Source organism: Lepisma saccharinum, chromosome 2 (genome assembly GCF_977018435.1).
Source record: "Lepisma saccharinum chromosome 2, izLepSacc3.1, whole genome shotgun sequence".
In the NCBI taxonomy this organism is placed as follows: domain Eukaryota; kingdom Metazoa; phylum Arthropoda; class Insecta; order Zygentoma; family Lepismatidae; genus Lepisma; species Lepisma saccharinum.
In genome coordinates this window covers 180,096,106-180,115,111 of record NC_139230.1, presented here as the reverse complement: position 1 = coordinate 180,115,111, position 19,006 = coordinate 180,096,106, and the positions used below count along the sequence as shown (strand labels likewise).

The 19,006-nt window shown below is 37.4% G+C and overlaps 1 protein-coding gene across 4 annotated transcripts in view; it reads right to left on the bottom strand.

Moving 5' to 3' along the window:
- Magi (membrane associated guanylate kinase, WW and PDZ domain containing protein magi) overlaps positions 1 to 19,006 on the bottom strand; it is a 180,583-nt gene that overhangs the window by 25,636 nt on the left and 135,941 nt on the right. For all 4 annotated transcript variants that reach the window (XM_083117760.1, XM_083117762.1, XM_083117764.1 and 1 more), the window contains 4 exons: positions 17,168 to 17,360; positions 15,010 to 15,132; positions 10,825 to 10,992; positions 7,706 to 7,740 (listed from right to left, as the gene is read on the bottom strand). In XM_083117760.1, coding sequence (XP_082973886.1) covers positions 7,706 to 7,740; positions 10,825 to 10,992; positions 15,010 to 15,132; positions 17,168 to 17,360 — 519 coding nt within the window. The remainder of the gene's footprint in view (positions 1 to 7,705; positions 7,741 to 10,824; positions 10,993 to 15,009; positions 15,133 to 17,167; positions 17,361 to 19,006) is intronic.

The following is a 19,006-nucleotide window of genomic DNA, read 5'->3' as shown; positions in this document are numbered from 1 at the left end:
GCCCTGGATGAGTCATCACTGTTATCGGCAAGCAAGAGCTTTGCAGACGCTAGACAAAACACTGGCGCCAACTGCATCGTAAAAACAAGGAGGCTGGAAGTTCGAGCAACAGGTGGCGGAAGAGAAAAGTCCCAGCATTTTAAAGATAACGCAACTGTCAAAAACGGAACTTTTAACAGCAGTGTAAAGAAGAAAGAAATGACCCTTGCTTTACGTTTTACCATGCAACAGACAATAATACGGGCAATATTTCCTATGCAGACAACAGCATTAAAAAGTAATAATAATAATAAATAAAAACTGAAATCTGCAATTATCAACATTGCCGTGCACACCAGTGGCGGAGAATGAGCTGGGGAAAGGGTAGAGGGTCACTTTTTTTACTTGTTCATGGTTTTTGTTCGTTTTCAAGAATATATCCAGAACTGGTTTCCCCATTTTAGACGTCAAAGAAAAGGAAGAGGGGTAGTTCCTTTTCCACCCTCGCCTGTAATCAGCCCGCATCAGCAAGAAAATCGTGGCTGAAACAATCTGCATCGCCCCCCCCCCCCCCCCTTACGTTTGCTGACAGGAAAAGAGGGAGAAGTTAGTCAGCCAACGGAACACTTTTTTGGCAGATATTACGACATCGACACAATTGGGAAAACGTATGAAGTGGGAAACGGGAGTTATGATGCACGTAAGATCGAAGTAAACTTTTGTGGAAACCTGGATGACAACGTATTAAGCGGGTTGACGATCTTTAGTTCACCTATGTGGTTTTGATTATCTCTAACAGTTTCGCTTTTTTATGAAGTGTTGCAGGGAACAAAGAACACGTTTTGAATGAAAGCGGTTACCGGAAGTTGTCGGCTACAAGGCCGAGAGTTGCTCACTCACGGGAACCTGCTGAACTCTAGGTCAGAGCTGGACAGATGGGCCAGACTTCCAGGCACCACGCATCTGTATTTTCGAACATTCCTGCGATCTTATCTCTCAAGGTGGTGTATTTATCGATGAAAGAGCTTCACCTGCCATACACATTGGCAAAGACTGCAAGTCCAGCAGTCATTTCGGGCTGCTCCCACCCTCCCCCGCGAGTTTTCAGCAGCTCTTAGGACAAGAAAACAAGTCAAGTCGATTTAAAATAATATCCAAGCACAATCGATCTTCTCTTCTCACGTATCCAAGAGCAAGCGTGGCAAAACAAGCCTGGCACGTTGGGTAGAGGCAGTCAGGTGGGGGGTAACATTGGTGCACTTGAGGGAGGGGAGGGCAGAGATCAAGTGTTATTGGATATCACTCAAGCATGGTGTGGTGGTGTCTATTTTTAGTTCAGACCTAATTGTGAGCGGTAGAGCGCTTGTAAAGGGAATGAGTGGAAAAAAAAACAACGCATTTTTCGGCCGATTTCCTTCAATTTTTCAACTTTTATTTTTCCAAATTTTTCACGGTTCCCGGGAAAAGGGTCGTTACTTCGAGAGGGTCGTTATACCCGGGGTCGTAGAATCGAGAGTTGACTGTATTTTAGTAATAATAATTTTAAAAAACACACTACAAAAGTGAAATTGCTATTTCCCATGAACATTCATTTTGTAACTGAACGTTTTACGACACAGAGAAAAGCGGCTCCATTCTGGCAGAATGGGATGTGAATCAGTGGTATTTGTCGGGTGAGAAATAATAGAAAATAACTTCCATCCATAACATAATTTTGATCTAGTTTTCTTCTACTTCAAAATAAACAAGGTGGTTACAGAAATGAAAGCTTTAGGATACTGAACACAGTGGAGGGAGAGGGGGCAGGTGGCAACTCATTGTATACACAATAGGATATTCTCCTATTGATCCATATAGCAACAGGTAACTCATTGAATAAATATGAAGTCATTTGCTCTTGATTGGCATAGAAACAGCTTTACAACCTACATCTAAGATAGCCATTTCTTGAACTTGAATTATACTGTGCATTATACAGAGCATTCCCAGACATTCGCTATGAGACTTGGCAGCAAGCTGCACGGCATCAGCGCTTGTCTTTCCCGGTGAACGGGTCAGTGACAATCGCTAGAGTCTGTAATTAAAATTACAGTTTTCATATTGTGTACTAACCTTGACAACAGAAGGTGTTGAAAATGATGTCCCTCTGCTGCAACACATTCTTGGCATATCCGAAGGAAATTGGCATTTACACGTGCAAATTCGTCTACTGTAATTCTCCCGATTTTTCGTACAATACTCTCTTTTAACTCACGATGGTGTGCGGATTGTCTTTGTATACTTTATTTCCCCATTTTTCTTTCCACTTTTATTCAGAACTGACCCTGTTACTCTAAACTTTTTTACGACGTTTAATATAAGCGACTGTTGCGGACCCGTTCAATGGGAAAGACAAGCGCTGATGCCGGGCTGCTTGCCGCCGAGTCTCGTAGCGAATGTCAGGGAATGCTCTGTATATGAAATATAATTACTTTGCTGCTTTTTCCCATCAAAAACCAGGGTGTGCATTAAATGCATGGAATGCTGTCTACCAAAATAACAAATCCAAAATTCTTGACTTTTTTATGACCTTTCTTTCCTTTTTCTTGACCTTTATCTAAACATTTATTTAATCGTCCCCTACTTAGGTATAGTTGGAAATTAAGAAAATAGATATTTTTAATGAACGAGAAACTCCTACCACAAGGCTGGTTAAGATGAAAATTGAAGCTGTACTTTAACAAGAGATTTAGACTTGCTTTATTTGTGTGAAAAAATTAATGCTTCAGACTTCATCCTGGATGGGGAATGGCCACAGTACTTTCATATTTTTAATAATACAATTTTAGATTTCCAAATATTCAATTTTATCAAATCCCAGTACATGCATACAACAATACTGTGAAAAAAAAGCAGAAATTCTTGACCACAAGCATAATTTCTTGACTTTTCTTGACCCACCTGTTGATTTCTTGGCTTTTTCTTGACTGGTAAACACCCTGTAGAAATGCCATTGTGGATCTGATAATATAATATTGGAATCTCGGCAATTACAGGAAATTTAGTAAATTTCCAGTTTCGTGACATCCCTAATTGAAACTACCCATGAAGTCTCAATACGGCTGCCCAATGACCTCATCATCATCTTTGCATTCAGTGTCCTGTAACATGCAGCCTATCCTAATCTTCCTGTCCACATACAACTATTGCCATCTCGGACTGTTCACCTTCTGAACACCAAACAAACAGCAATTAACTACTAATACTATTGGTTAAAGTACCACCACCTTCTGTGCATGATTTTCAATCTACACCTCATCTGACCGGACTAGTCTGGATACTGGCTTTACCTCTGTATCTGATAATGCCCTAACACTGCAAAATATAACCTTTCTTATTGCCTTACAATTTGGTATACACAGAGAAAATATGCTACGTAGAAACTTCAACCCGGTACTTTTCGCTGAAGCTTCTATGTAATTTTCTTACTGTTAAATATGAATATCCCATTTCCTCCTGGCTCTCCAGCCTATCTTTTCTTCCCCACTTGCATATATTTAAGACAATGGTTTGCAAAGCAGATTTGAATGGTAGCACAAAAAAGGTAGGAAAGTAAAGCCATCCACTGTGCAATGAACCATGCCATGAAGGCAAACACAGGGTAAAGCTCCACACACACTTTTCATCTCAAGTCATAGTGGAGGTGGTCAGCACCATACTTTGGATGCCTCTGTCCCTTCCCCAGGTAACATCTGACAAGAAGTATGATAACCAGAGCCACTTTATACAGGGACATAGTAAAGATAAAGGTACATTTCACCATACCATTTAGGGGGGATGTAGTGGTAGGGCCCAACACATTCTCGATCTCTACTATTTTTGGAGGTGATGTGATCAGCACAGTCAACTGTAACCCCCCCCCCCCCCAGTAGCCCCAGGTACCCATTTATTTGAGGGTGGCTGGACCCCAGAACCACTTTATGTAGGTACACTTCTGTTCACAAAAAGTGGCACACTTGTTTGAATTGAAGTCCAGCTTCGTGACCGGATGTACAGCCGAAGTAAGTGTTCGGAAAGCAGCAGTGTTGCTTACTATCAATCAATTTAACCATATGCAGGGAATTTTGTGTCTCTCAGACTCAAAGAAAAGGGGTAACGGAAAGATTGCAGCGTAAATATTAATTAACTTGAATTTCCAAGTCTACAATCAAAGTAATGTAAATGTGAAATATTCCTGAAATTTACTTGAAAAAGAAACACATTTTTGATGTTCGTGATGAAGTAGTTATCACAATTGGTTAGAATGCGAGGGCAAGGGTTCGAATTTGGTCTGAGCATGGGTGTTCTTTTTGAGTCTCTCTTCATATAGATCGACCACAAGGAAAAAAACCTTGGGACGAGAAGTCCCCGCGCAACTTTCCCTTCTTCCCTCCACCTCTGACCATAAGTAAGCATGGTCAACTCTCCCCCTCCCCTACTCGCGGGGGTACGGTGCACAGGACTCGCGGGTCTGCGCAGGTTGTTTTGCTCGTGGTTCCACTATAGTAGCCAAAAATGAAAGAAAAGCAACACAGAAATAGTGATGTTGCAATTCCTGAAAATGATGCAAGAAAAAATCTTTCAGAAATAGTGTTATCCTAGTCCAGGAGAAGGCTTGAAGAATAAATAAACTCCTTCCCACACACTTTGGCAAACAGAATCGCAAAGTTGGCACTAAATATGCGATGGGAAAAATTATGGAAATCCTAAAGGAAGAAGAGTTTATGTCGTAGCCAGGGGAGCACATGAGAGGAGGTACCCTTCCCCATCAGTCATCCAGGCTATTACAAATAAGTTTAATGGTTGTCCTCTCATTTAACTTTAAGAATGAATGGAACTTTTGTAAAACAAAAATTGTCTGGCTTTACTCGTTTTACATGTGCACGTTGGTTTCGTAATGGAGCACAAAAAAAGAATTGTGACTCTCGTAAAATTCTTACCGAATGAATGAATGTCACTGTAGATTCCATTATAATGACTCTTCATTTTGAAATAAATAGTTTAAAATAAAAATAAAAATATGTGCCGTTGGTTAACTAGATTTGTCTTCACAGCTGTATCAGGGTGGCTACTCACCGGGAATTCTGCGTGAATTATTGACTCCGGGAATTATGCGTGAATTCTACTTTAATTTTTCTCCGTGCCAACTTTGTGATTCTGTTTGCCAAAGTGTGTGGGAAGGTGTTTATTTATTCTTCCAAGTCTTCTCCTGGACACAATAACACTATTTCCGAAATATTTTTTTTTGCATTCATTTTCAGGAATTGCAACAGCACTATTTCTGTCTCGCTTATTCTTTTTGAGTTTTTTTTCCATTTCGTTATTTAGTGTTGCTTTTCTTTCATTTTCAGCTACTTGCGACAATGAAGAGAGACTCAAAAAGAACACCCAAGCTCTGGCCAAATTCGAACCCTTGCCCTCGCATTCTAACCAATTGTGATAACTACTTCATCACAAACGTCAAAAATGTGTTTCTTTTTAAAATAAATTTCAGGAATATTTCACATTTACATTACTTTGATTGTAAACGTGGAAAATCCAGTTAATTAATTTTTACGCTGCAATCTTTCCGTTAGCCCTTTTCTTTGAGTCCGAGACACAAAATTCCCTGCATATGGTTAAATTGATTGATAGTAAGCAACACTGCTGCTTTCCAAACACTTACTTCGGCTGTACATCCGGTCATGAAGCTGGACTTCAACTCAAACGAGTGTGCCACTTTTTGTGAACAGAAGTGTACAATGATGAAAAAAATCTGAACTTATATGACCCACCCCAGAAATCGAACCCAGGTCTCCTGCATAGTAATTAGATGCAAAACTTGACTACACCACTGTGGCTCCTTATACAGGGACAGAAACATTCCTGATCAAAGTCAACCTGGGTCCCCTGCATAGCAATCAAGACACCCTACTGACTTGACTATACAGCTCTACAAAAACACTGAATTTAAATAATTTTATTCAATTTTACTCATTTCAAGGCATCCCGTGACTACTGCAGATATTTATATAAATCAGAACAAAAAAGAGAAACAGTTGTTCAATAAAGAAGTATCAGTAATTTTCGTCCATCAGTTTATTTTTAATGCTAATTGAAACTGACCACCCCTCTCATATCCCATGTTCCATCAACCAATTAATTTAGAAGAATTAGTGGTCCACACATTCTGAGAAGACACAAATTGATGAATCACACATTCAAATTACACAACCTCTCTGCCTACATTATTTCCTCTCTAGTAAGTTGCTTATTAAAATGCACTTCACTGTGGCAGCGCAGAGGAATATTTAAGGTTTACAACTATACCTTATGTAAATATTAAGTGATCAGCACCTACACTACAGCAGCAAAACATGAAACATTTACCTGGATGATTATTACACAGATAACAGATCTAAAACCCTGCCAACTCATACAAACCTTGCCATAGTCTGAATCAGTGGAGTGAATTCTTTGAGTGTTGGAAAATTTCAGGGATTCATCAGGCTGGTGAAACCTATGCACATGAGGCAGCAGCAAAAGAATGAAGAAAACCACAAGAGAATTAGCTGAAGATGTTATGGAAATTGTTAAAGATTTCATTCCAAAACAACAACAAATCAACACGAGCCCACTTTCCATTAATCAAACATGTACCATAACAGATCAACGAACAGAATCTAACTTACTGACTCAAGATGGAATATTGAAGTATAGCATGCTGCAACATTTACCTTGCAAACATTCAGGCATTCATACCAAATCAAAAAGACACTGACCAAGGTTCCAATTCAAACTATAAAAATATTCAACTTCTGATTTACATACCACAACACGAGTATGATTTTTTAAAAAAAATTATCGTAATTGCTTTTAGATATACAGCCTCAACACAGACTTAAACCCTAAGTGGCCACGAAGAAATCAATGTAAGATATGAAGGCTACTTTAAAATTCAAGTTTTCGTCAAACTGATGATGCAACTTGGGTCAACACAAGGAACTGTTTGAATGTACTCAAACACACCACTCACGAAAAGCTGCAGTGATGTGTAATGCTTTACTTCTGCTTCTTGGATCAATACTCTTATTTTTTTTATTAACAGTAATCTGTACATCCGTCAAATTAAGTTAATCTGCACTACTTTATGCAGCAACACACTAATAAATTACAGGTTACTGCAAAGGATGATTTCGGTCAGAAAATCCACTCCTGCAAACGTATGTGCTCAAATTCTACAGTATTCAATGAGCACATTAAGTGACAATGAAACCCATTATTCAGAACTGGCGAAACAAATTTACAAGAATTGCAAAGATGACTTGCTTCATGACAAGATTACCACATATTAAAATAATTAACAACCATCTCACATGCGTTGCACAAGCTATTAAAGCAATATGCAAATTTTACTGTTCAATATTATAGATATTCATAATTGCTAATTGCAGAAGATAAAACTGCATTTTAGCAAACTGAGTCAAGTGCTACATTTTGCAGTGTACGTCAGATACACAAGATACCATATGCCACATGCTGACAGCATTCCCAGTGAAGCCTTCTGCATCTATCAGATACCTATAGGGATACTCTTAATTCTCCAATTCTATATCAAAACCTCTAATGTGCCATGCATTTCTTTTATATCATATGCATAGTCTGCATAGCTTTGCGAATAACTGCAAAAACAAATTAATCATGCAATTACAAGGACTTTAATACTTACCCTTTGTGAGGCTGAAGCTGTACTTGATGCATCATCTGAAAAAAAAAAAAATGAAGATCAATAATAAAGTACAGAGGATATTTTTACTAAAGTTCATTATTTGCAGGTTAAGTGGAGACTGAATAAGCTGCTTGAGAACAGTCTCTCAAAATCAGATAAATTAGCCTGCAGAGATGAGTTTTGCACATACCTGCTTGGTCACTGAAACAAGTTTTCCTACTGCTTGAATAAGTTTAAATGATACACACTTGATACAGTAATAGGGATGGGACAGATTAATCAATACTCTATTGGTATCGGGTGCAGTGGTAATGTTGTCACCTTGTAATCAAGGTGTCCTGGGTTCGATACCCGGTGGAGGCACGTAGTGGTTCGTATCCCTTTCAACTGTAGGTCCAGTCCCGATCAGCCTTACTGCGCATAAAGTGGACTTGAAACACCAACTCAATCCAATCTATTGGTATGGGCTGATATAGGCATATCAGTTTATCGGTAAAATTACAGATTATTTTATTGATTTGATATATCCATAAATATCTTTATAATTTAGTGCAAAATTCTGCCGTTTTGTTAAAATTTTTATGGATAATCTCCATACACTACTTTTTAAAAAAGTCAATGTCTAAATATGCAATCTCTCTCGCACTGCAGTCACCTGGAAACAAACATTTATTAAGGAGGTCAATGAACTATTCAGGTTCTTCAAGGACCATTTGGAATTGTATATCGGATTGGTAGAATATTGGTTATCGGTATCGGTAAATTTTATATCAGTACTTTATTGTTATCAGCAAATATTTAATATAGGCCCGTCCCTAATAAATAATAATATACATATATTTACATTTGATGTTCATTTCGTTGTATCCAATGTTTTGATCTTCCTGCAAAAATCCTTCTTGTGGAAAAAGAATCTTTACTAGGTGTTTAATTATTTTTTTTGTACAATCTGCAGTTCTGGATGCCTTTATGTGGAAGACTGTTAGATGCAAGAAAATAAATACCACATGCAAGTTCACAGACCTTTATAATCATCTATAGTGTTTGTAATCTATTATAACACATGAGATTAGTCAAGAATTCTTCACAATTTCACTGCTTCAGGCAAAGAAAGCACAACAGTTTTCAGCATTACCTGAAGAGTTTACAATATTCAGCTAACACGCTGGTGAAGAATTATAACTCTAAGCAATCCAGGTCTTCACACTTTCATGTAGCCTAATGGTTGAGCTCTTACTTTTTGTGCAAACAGTCCTGGTCAGGGCTCCACCAGCATTGCAAGGAAAGTTGGGGTAGCTATACTTTAACGCAATACTAGAGGAACCCAGTCCCATAAGCCAGAAAACAGTGGCAATGGGGACACGATACATGAAAAGCCACTTGGCAGGTCTTGGCCCTCAATGGGCTGTTTGCTTGGTTGGCTTGTTTTATTCCAGGTCTATCTCACAAGTTACATGCAATTGTTGTCAACCTTTAACCCTTAGTTCGCCGCCGTAACACATATGTTACAAAAAAAGTATGTCCCTTGTAGCCGCTGTAACACATATGTTACAAACAGCTTTAGATACAATTATCGAGGGTTTGCCACACTTATATTTGTATATTGAGGTTGAAACACTGACAGTTCGTTCGGGAACATAATTTGCAATCGTGTTTCGAAAATTCCAAATCCCCCCACCCCCTCCTTTCTCGGAATATGTCACGTGTTTGGGCTCACCCAAACACGTGTTCGCTCTTCAGTTGACAGACACAATAAATGCTTGGTATTTACGATGCTGTTTTCCTCCAAGCTTCCAACGCTGTGATTTAGTACTGATAAGGCACACATTCTTCTTTGTGTTTAGACCTGGTGATCGAGCTGAAGTAGTGGCGGGGGGTGGGGGGGTAGGGCAAGGAGAGAGGGGATTGGATGAGGTTTGGCAGTGTCAGCTTTCTGTCGGCTCTATGTTAGAAATGCAATGAAGCTTGACGATAGCCAGAGGCCAAAAGCATGAGTCTAAAGCGTGTGTCTATCCACAAGTATAGACAAAAGAAAGGATTGCAAAGGCTCCCTCCCTCCTCTGTTAGGACTAACAAAGGCCTCACCATAAACACTTCGTATCATATAACATCTCATCGATTTCCCTAACGCACAAACGTTTCCTTCCGGACATATTTCCACAAAGAGCCGTGTCAAAAGGGAGAAATAGATTCACAGTAGCTACACAAGATGCAAGTGCGAACGAAAAAAGCAAAAGTTCGGGTTTTCTCCCCAAAGTAGCTGGAGAAGAGGGGGCAAACTCCAAATTTTTATGATTTTTTCATTGAAATTCGGGGGATGCAGCCCCCACCCGTAACCCCCCGCGGTTGGGGCATCCAAATTTTACATGGTTGCATGCACTGATGTTCTGCCTGCAAAACAAAAGTTATCCGAAGTAGATTGGTCCCATAGTGTCAGTTATAACAATTTTATGAATAATATGCAAATTGGCTAAAATTCGCTAGAGTATTACGTTTTGCCTTATTATTCAAATTGTATTGCACCCACGAACATGAATCAAGTTTCATTCTGTTGCGGAAGGTCCATTCTTTGAAAAAAAAAGCAAAAGTTCAGGTTTTCTCCCCAAAGTAGCTGGAGAAGAGGGGGCAAACTCCACATTTTTATTTTTTTTTCATTGAAATTGGGGGGATGCAGCCCTCGCTCGTAACCCCCCCGCGGTTGGGGCATCCAAATTTTACATGGTTGCATGCACCGATGTATTGCCTGCAAAACAAAAGTTATCCGAAGTAGATTGGTCCCATAGTGCCAGAGTTATTACGATTTTTCTCCATTATGTATACGAATTCAAATTTCCCGCTCAAAGCCTCGGCGACACTGGGCTTACTTTCGTCAGACCGTGCGGCGTACTAAGGGTTAAGTATTATAAATGCAATGCTCAAAGGAACTTTCTGTCTCTACAAGGAAAAATATTCTAAATCTTTTAGTGTAGCACTTATCCTATTGTCAAGATATTTTAATGATACCAGCATGTTGTGCAAAGAGTTGGTCGATGTGGAACCAACTCTTTGCACAACCTGGTGATATCTTTAAAATGTCACACAAGATTTACATTTGGAACACTTTACACTTTAATGCTTACCTACAGGAGGCCCAATGGTAAGTGTGACTGAATACCCTGAGTCTTTGATTAAGTTAACAATATCTCCATGGTGTAGACTCATTATGTTTATATGGTTTACTGCCAAAATTCTATCACCCACATGCAACTGGCCACATCTTTCAGCAGGACTTCCTTCGATAATTCTGCCTGTTGATCAGAAAAAAATGCTTAGAACACACACACAAAAGCACTTAGAATTTACATACATGCACACCCTTTCCACTGAGGGGTGTGAATTTGATATGCCATTTACCAAGCTGTGTAGAAAAAACAATTAAGGTTAGGCAGATACAAAACTGTAAACAAAATCCTCAAAAATTCAATAAGCCTGGGTACATGTGTTATTTTTACTTTCTACAAACTGGAAATCTGACAAATATAATTGTTTTCCAAAGAAAAAAATTACAGGTCTGTTTCAAGAACTTATATGAAAAATGCATAATATGCACCTAATGATCTTAGCGAGACGGATATTGGTAAAATTTCACTCCTATTGATAAAAAGTATCCATGGAGTAACATAAATTTGTAAAGTTAAACTTTATATTGGTAAAAAATATATATACAGTGTGTACAAAAAAAAAAGTCCTACTTTTAAATTGTTATAACATCTTGTAGAATACGTGAACAGTGTTCATTAATGACTTGAATGTTTGAAATTTTGTTGGTGTTCATTAGTTCTCCATTTTCCACGTTGGCGACGCTGGCATAGCAAAGGAATAGAATAGGCGAGATGGCGAGCCCCGAGCAGAAGTCCTTCTGTGTTCTGAACTTTACGAAATGTGAATCACTGATATCTGTGCAGCGTGCTTTCCATGCGAAGTTCCATGTTGAAGCTCCACTTGCGAAGAGCATAAGACGTTGGTATAAGCAATTTGAAATGAATACGAACAGCTGTAACCTCAGTCACTACAGACATGCTTGTTAGAGTGTGGGAAGAGCTGTCTTATCGTTTGGATGTGTGCTGGTCACAAAAGGGTCACATATTGAACACTTGTGAACCAATATAAACTGCGAGTGTTACTCTTTCGTTTAATATATATATCATTGTTGTATGCCAAATATGTATGAAATAACAGAGGTTCAAAACTAGGACACTATTTTTTGTACACCTGGTATATATGACTATTCCTATTACAATATTTTTGTAATTGAAACATAATTATGTATATAAAGTTCAAGAATCGTGAACAAAAATTAATAAGAATTTCAAAACATCAGAGTGGCATTACATTTCCCCTCATTATACATTAAATGTTGATAATCCTAATAAAGCAACATGTTATAAATTTTCCTGGGTTGAAAATTTTCACATGTTGAAAGTAGGGCTGAGCCAATACATTTGAAAAAAAAATATCAATGGTTGAAAATTGTCGGGAATTGCAATGGTTTTTATATCATCTAGGTTGAGCAGAGTCAAGTAGTATATCTCTATTACGATCGTGCAAGTTTAAACCATGCCTGTAATAATAAGACCTTAAGATAATATATTGCAGTTGCATATTTATCGGAACTGTGTGGAATAAGCACAAAGAAATTATTTAATTCTCCAAGGTATTTTGTGTCACAAAGGAGTGATCTTTCTGAGCAGAAAGAAGTTCCTCAAGGCAACATGCCTGTCAGTTGTGTACTATCAGTTTATACTGCTCCAACTTTTCACTGCAACAGGTAAACAACTCCTCTATATGGTAGAGGAATGCCTTCATAATATGTAAGTACTGTATTTCTTGTTAGCTGTAATGCACAGCTTGTTAACGTCTGTGCTACTATAAGCTGTTAAGCCTGTTTGTCCACTTACAGGTTGTGTGCTCACTGCTCAAAATGTATCAAGAATGGATGCCACTTTTCCCCTCTAGTGTTTCTATATATAGCTTGTTGACTTATATTGACAAAAACTCTCAAGCTAGTCTTCCATAATGAAGTGGTTAGCATAATGAATTGCGAAATAAGGTGTCTTGAATTCATATCTTGTTAAGGCATGATGCATGTCTCTCCATTGATCCTCTGATATCCAGAAATCAATATTCATCCTTATTACCATTAAACTAATAACTAGGGGCATGTATATATATCATATTTGACGAAAACACAAAATGTGAAAAAAAAAAAAAAAAACATTGTAATGTTATTTTCATGTTATGGAAAGGTGTGAGGTGCATTTTGGTACCATATTTATTTATGAAATGATGCAAAGCAAACGGCAAAATGTGAAATAAACTCAAACATGAAATTTAGAGTTTATTTACCGAAGCAACGCCTTATGAGGACTGAATTATCCTATGAGGTATGTAAATTGCAGAAAATTGATTAATCCTGATGCAAATCACAAAAAAATATTAATTCTGTTGTAAATATTTGAGAAATAAAAAATTGACTCCTTTACACAGGAATAAACTTAGTACTCTGACAACTATATAAATGTGCTACTAGAAGACTAACTCTCTAGCCTTCTTAAACCCAAACGTTCATGGCTGCAGCAAAACAGGCCTTCCATCTGTCCCTATCTTGAGCAAGATCTATATACTCCTTTCCATCCCTACCGATTTCCTTTAAATCCATCTCAACGTTGTCCCTCCATCTTTGTCTTAGCCTTCCTACAGGTCTCTTACCATCAGGTTTCCCAACAAGAATCCTGTAAACTCCTCTTTCCTCTCCCATTCGTGCCACATGGCCTGCCCACCTAAGTCTTCTTGATTTAATTATTCTAATAATATCTGGACATGAATACAAATTATGTAGTTCTAAATTATGTAACCTTCTCCACTCATCTGTCTCCTCATCCCATTTAGGTCCAAATATTTTCCTAAGGATCTTATTTTCAAATACTCTCAATTTATGTTCCTCTTTCAATGTAAGGGACCAAGTTTCACACCCATATAATACTACAGGCAAAATTACTGTTTTGTATATTTTAACTTTTAGTTTCTTAGATATTAAATGAGAAGACAAAAGTTTATGAAGAGAGAAGTAACATGCATTTCCTGAATTAAGCCTACTTTTTATTTCCTCTTTAATATAATTTTCATTTGTTAATATTAATCCTAAGTATTTGAATTTGGAAACTGGTTCAAACAAGTTGTTATCAATAATCAGATTTTGGTTATTACCTAACACTTGGTTTCGGCCTGTAAGCACATATTTAGTTTTCTCTTTGTTAACTACCAAACCTATCTCTTTAGCAGTTTTGAAAAATATTTTAGCATTATTCTAATTGTATTTATATCATCCCCTAATAAGTCTACATCATCTGCATATGCTAACAACTGAGTCACACCATTTAATTTTACTCCTTCTTTAGTTTCTCTTACCTTGCTAACAGCATATTCTAAGGCAAAATTAAAGAGCAATGGAGATAATGCATCTCCTTGTTTTAACCCATCATGAATTGTAAATTTGTCAGACACATTAATACCCACACGAATTTTACTTTGTTTCACTGGTGCATACTTTTATCATACTAAGCTTCTTAGGTATTCCAAACTCTACTAATATATTATATAATTTATCTCTTTTGACCGAATCATATGCTTTTTTGAAATCAATGAATAGCTGATGGACATTTTGATTATATTCCCACTTTTCTTCAAGTGTCTGTCTAATGTGACAAATTTGATCTGTAGTTGATCTGTTACGTTTAAATCTGCATTGATAATCACCTATAATTTCATTAGCATATGGGGTAAGTCTTGTTAAAAGAATGTTAGATAATATTTTATATGTTGTTGAGAGTAGAGAAATTCCACTGCAATTATTGCAGTTCATTTTATCACCTTTTTTAAACACAGGAACAATTATGGATTCTTTCCACTGTTGAGGGATTTCTTCTTTATTCCATATTAAACAAATTAATTTATGAATTTGACATATGCTACTAGAAGGGAAATATTAATTTTCTGTAATAAGTATAGTTTTTAAATCAAATTTACGTTTTTATTCACCATTTTAACATTGAAATGCCATTTTATATACTGCTTTTGATCCCAAAATATACCCAGTTTTTGTTATGAAATCTTGATATTTATTTGCCATAAATATGTGGCTCTACTAATAACAAAATTATGAAAGATGCAAAATAAAAATTGCCAACTAAATGATAGTAGCGTCTGATAAATGCAAATTATTGAATGAATCAACACTCCTACTTCTGATTGTGATATATACATACCTATTGTTGATCCTGCCCTGTTTATAGATGATATGATGACAAAGCCAAATCCTTCACTTTCCCTCCGAGATACCGTTACATCAAATGGATATCCAACATCTGACCTTGGACAATTTTGGATATCTGGGGATAAAAGTTTATCCTCAAATTTTGTGCACATAAATTGTGATAAATTGTAAGTGATATTATATTATGTAAAAATGAACAATAAAATAATTTTTCACAGGAAAAATATGTACAATATTTGTATTTTTGTTATTTAGTGTAGCTTTTCTTCCACAGAAAAAAAATGAAACAGAAAATGCAGGTGATTTGTAAATTGAACTGAATGATTAAAGATAAGCATACTTAAAAGTCAAATTATTGATATGTCATTTGGTTATTCTGCAATATAGCAACTGGAAGCATGCCGCTTGCCAGGAAAGATGGTTATACATTTACCCTCAACTCAAGCCTATAGCAAATTCGGTAGCTTTCAAGCCAAAGTTTCATCAAGTTTCTCTTTGGTAAGCACACTGCAGAACACATCAATAGAGCTAACTCTGATCAACAACATGTTATTGAGAACAGGTCCATGCCACTGGAACAAGGCACACATCTGTCTACCTGTCTGCTGTGATGTCAGTATTTGCTTTCATATGGGCAATGTGTTGTGTTGATGAAGAATTTATATTCCCTCCTGTGTAGTTTGCTAAGGTGATAAGTGGTAAATCCATGTGTTAAGTGTTAATAAGTGTTGTTAGTGTTGTTGTAATGCCGCAACATAAGTGCCCTTTAGAACAAAACATTTTTATGTAAGATTCTCATGTGAAAACTAAATTGTGCAGAAGAAACAACACATGTGAAAAATGTGTGGCAGTACAAGGGCAATATTTCCAACATCATCTGCGACGAAAGTACATCACTCTGTGACGAAAATACATCACTATGTCACTTGTGATGGTGAAATATTTGAATTAAAATAAATTCATATGCATGATTTAATTAGTTACATACATCCAATTCCACCTTTCAGCTGCTACACAGGCCACATTCTGGTGGCACAATAACCATATGAAGGCACTTTATGAGGGAATTTTATTTCTGACACAGAAATATAATTGGTGTAATTGTTAAATAGAACAACTAGCAATATTGGAGCATAACTAGAACACACTGGATGTCAATGTATGATGGAGTAAGCCCTGAAGAGAGATAAAACTCTCACAAAGCCTTGCACACACTATTGGCATCAGGGCCTCCCTGATGACATAGTGGTATTGCTGTCACTTTGTAATCAAGGATTCCCACGCACTATCTCCAGTGGTCAGACCACATTTTACACTTAGTCCAGTCCCGATTAGCCTATCTTTGCATAAGTAGACTTCGAACAAACTTTGACAGGCTGTCAGACATTGTTGTACAAATTGGTATATACTTTCAAGGAGGGAGGATATAGTGAAAAAACTTCCACTTGTGTGATTGTCAACTGTTTTGATAGATTGATTTGTTGTTTTAAGGCCACTTCATGTACAGGAAGGCTAATCGGGACTGGACCTACAGTTTAAAGAGCATGTGAAAATGCCAAGATACACTTGAAACACTTGGGACACCTACCTGATGTTTTGAGTCTGAAACATCAGTATGGAGAACATAATTTTCATAGCACAGCCAAAAATAAAGGGAGAGGGGATGCCTACTTTGTGACCACTCTATACTGGATATACTTCATTGCTTGCATATTTCCACCTAGCAGAGGATAACACTCATGCAGATGGTCCTTTGTTTTGTATGCATGTCACTGCAGTTAATAAATCACAAAAAATAGAACAGCAGGAGGGCATTTTGCAGATTAATAACATGTTACTCGCTTGAGAATATCCTATTCCTGTCCCAGAAATTGCTGCACAGTAACCTTGAATATGGAATGCATGTATCCTTATGCACAGGGGATTAGTTGTGTTATTACTAACAAGAGTAAACTAATGTAGTGGATGCACATAATCAGACACAATAACCAGAGAAAGAAAATGACAGGCTGATTTCATGAATGCTTACCAATTGAAAAATATTCAGGAAGATGTGCATTAATGTACAAAAAATGACATTTACTGTACTTTAACTACAGATACAACCACATAAATTATGCTCATGAAAGTATGCAATATCAAACACTAACCTTGAGTAGATATTTTTCTCCTTATACCCAAAGTAACTCCCCCATTTGAAGCTGCCTTCCCCATAAGCTGAACAACATGATGATGTGATGTACTCAACACAGATTGCCCATCCACAGTTATAATCTCATCCCCTGTACACAGTCTGCCATCAAGGTCAGCAGCTCCACCTGGCACAATATGTCCTATTGATACCTGTAAGTAAATTACACATGTTTGAGAAACAAAAATGCACACACACATTCTGCATTCATACATGAATGTCATATAGAAAACACATGCAAAACACTCTCGTGTAGTATAAATATTTGAAGACTGAAAAATATGTAAATTTTATTAATTCTGCAAGAATATGAGAAAAATTGATTTTGTGATTTAAGTAACAGCTATTTTATATTTTCATTATCTCATATTAGAAATTGTGAATGTTTAAAAATAAAAGTTTGATCAATAGATAGTATAGTTTCAATGGAATACGTACACATTAAATTTATGAATATTCTGAACTACCTTAAGTTGGTTATCAGTGAGAATGGTAAAGGTACATTTCCCTAGAAGAGTCGCCCAACTTTTTCGTTAGGTGAAAAAGACACAGCTGGGAAAACACACATGATTAAACAATAGATGTGTCAAGGCCAATTGGCAGCATGCATGGCTGCAGAAACACACACTGAGAGTATCAACATTGGTGCCAGAGCAACGGATCAAAGTAGTATAGATGCAATTAGAATTTTTCTTTTTGTCTCCTGCACTATACTTTCTTTTTAAATACAGAAAATAGAGCACAAGTTAAATTTACTTGCTTTCACAGTATTTAACTATGGCATTACTTCATATTAATTGTAAAAAATCTTCAAAACGTTTGTGTGTGTCAGAGATATAACTGATAAAGGGGGTAGGTTCATAAGGGGGCTGATCCATGAACAGCAGCATGAGACTGCAGAAGGTGCAAAATGAAAACAATAAAAATAAATAATATTAGGGCTGAGCCATGGTATCGGCATTGGTGAGTATCGGTTGATTTTCTTTTAACGATACCTGCCCGACCCTGTGGCCGAGTGGTTAGCACATCGCGCTGTGACGCCAAGGGTCCCGGGTTCGAATCCCAGTCGGGCTTGGTTGTTTGTGAATGTCAATTCATCAATTTCATCATTTCATCACTCACCCCCATCTACGCAAATTAGCCAAGAGGCACAAAACACGAAGTAAAATAAACTAAATCAAATCAAAATCTTTTAACGATACCATCCAATACCAAAGATTTTCAGTGGCTATAGAAGAGCGGGCAAAGGCAACAGCTCTTCTCAACATTTATCCTTTCTAAAAGTTTGTTCATCCTTCCTCGTGACAGATTGGGAGACCAGCACAGGAAGTTCCTTAAATTTTCTTAGAAACACTGGATCATAAACCTCCACCCTCCTGGGAAGCAGATGACAAGATCAAAGGCATGGGTAAGTGAAAGATGAACCCAAACGTGACTATGAAGGGATGTAACTGCTTAGTTAACACTATAGGAAATAAACCATTCATTGACAATTCTTGCTTGAAACTCGTGGCGGTAAGATAGGTGGATGTTTTTAACCCCCCACCAAACTAATGCCGGGTCAGGTAGTTGCGGAGTTCTTGGAAAAGAGGGATGAAGGTCACTGTGAAATTAGCTTTGTTTTATCTACGTTCAAGCATGAAGGGGAATCAGCAATTTATACTTATCCTCTTCACTTCTGTCTTTCTTGCGACTGCCGGTATCGGCCTATGATGGCTATTTATTTCCGCCAAAAGCCGGCCCCCGTGGTGGAGTGATTAGCACATCTTGCTACAATGCCAGGGTTCGAATCCCGGCC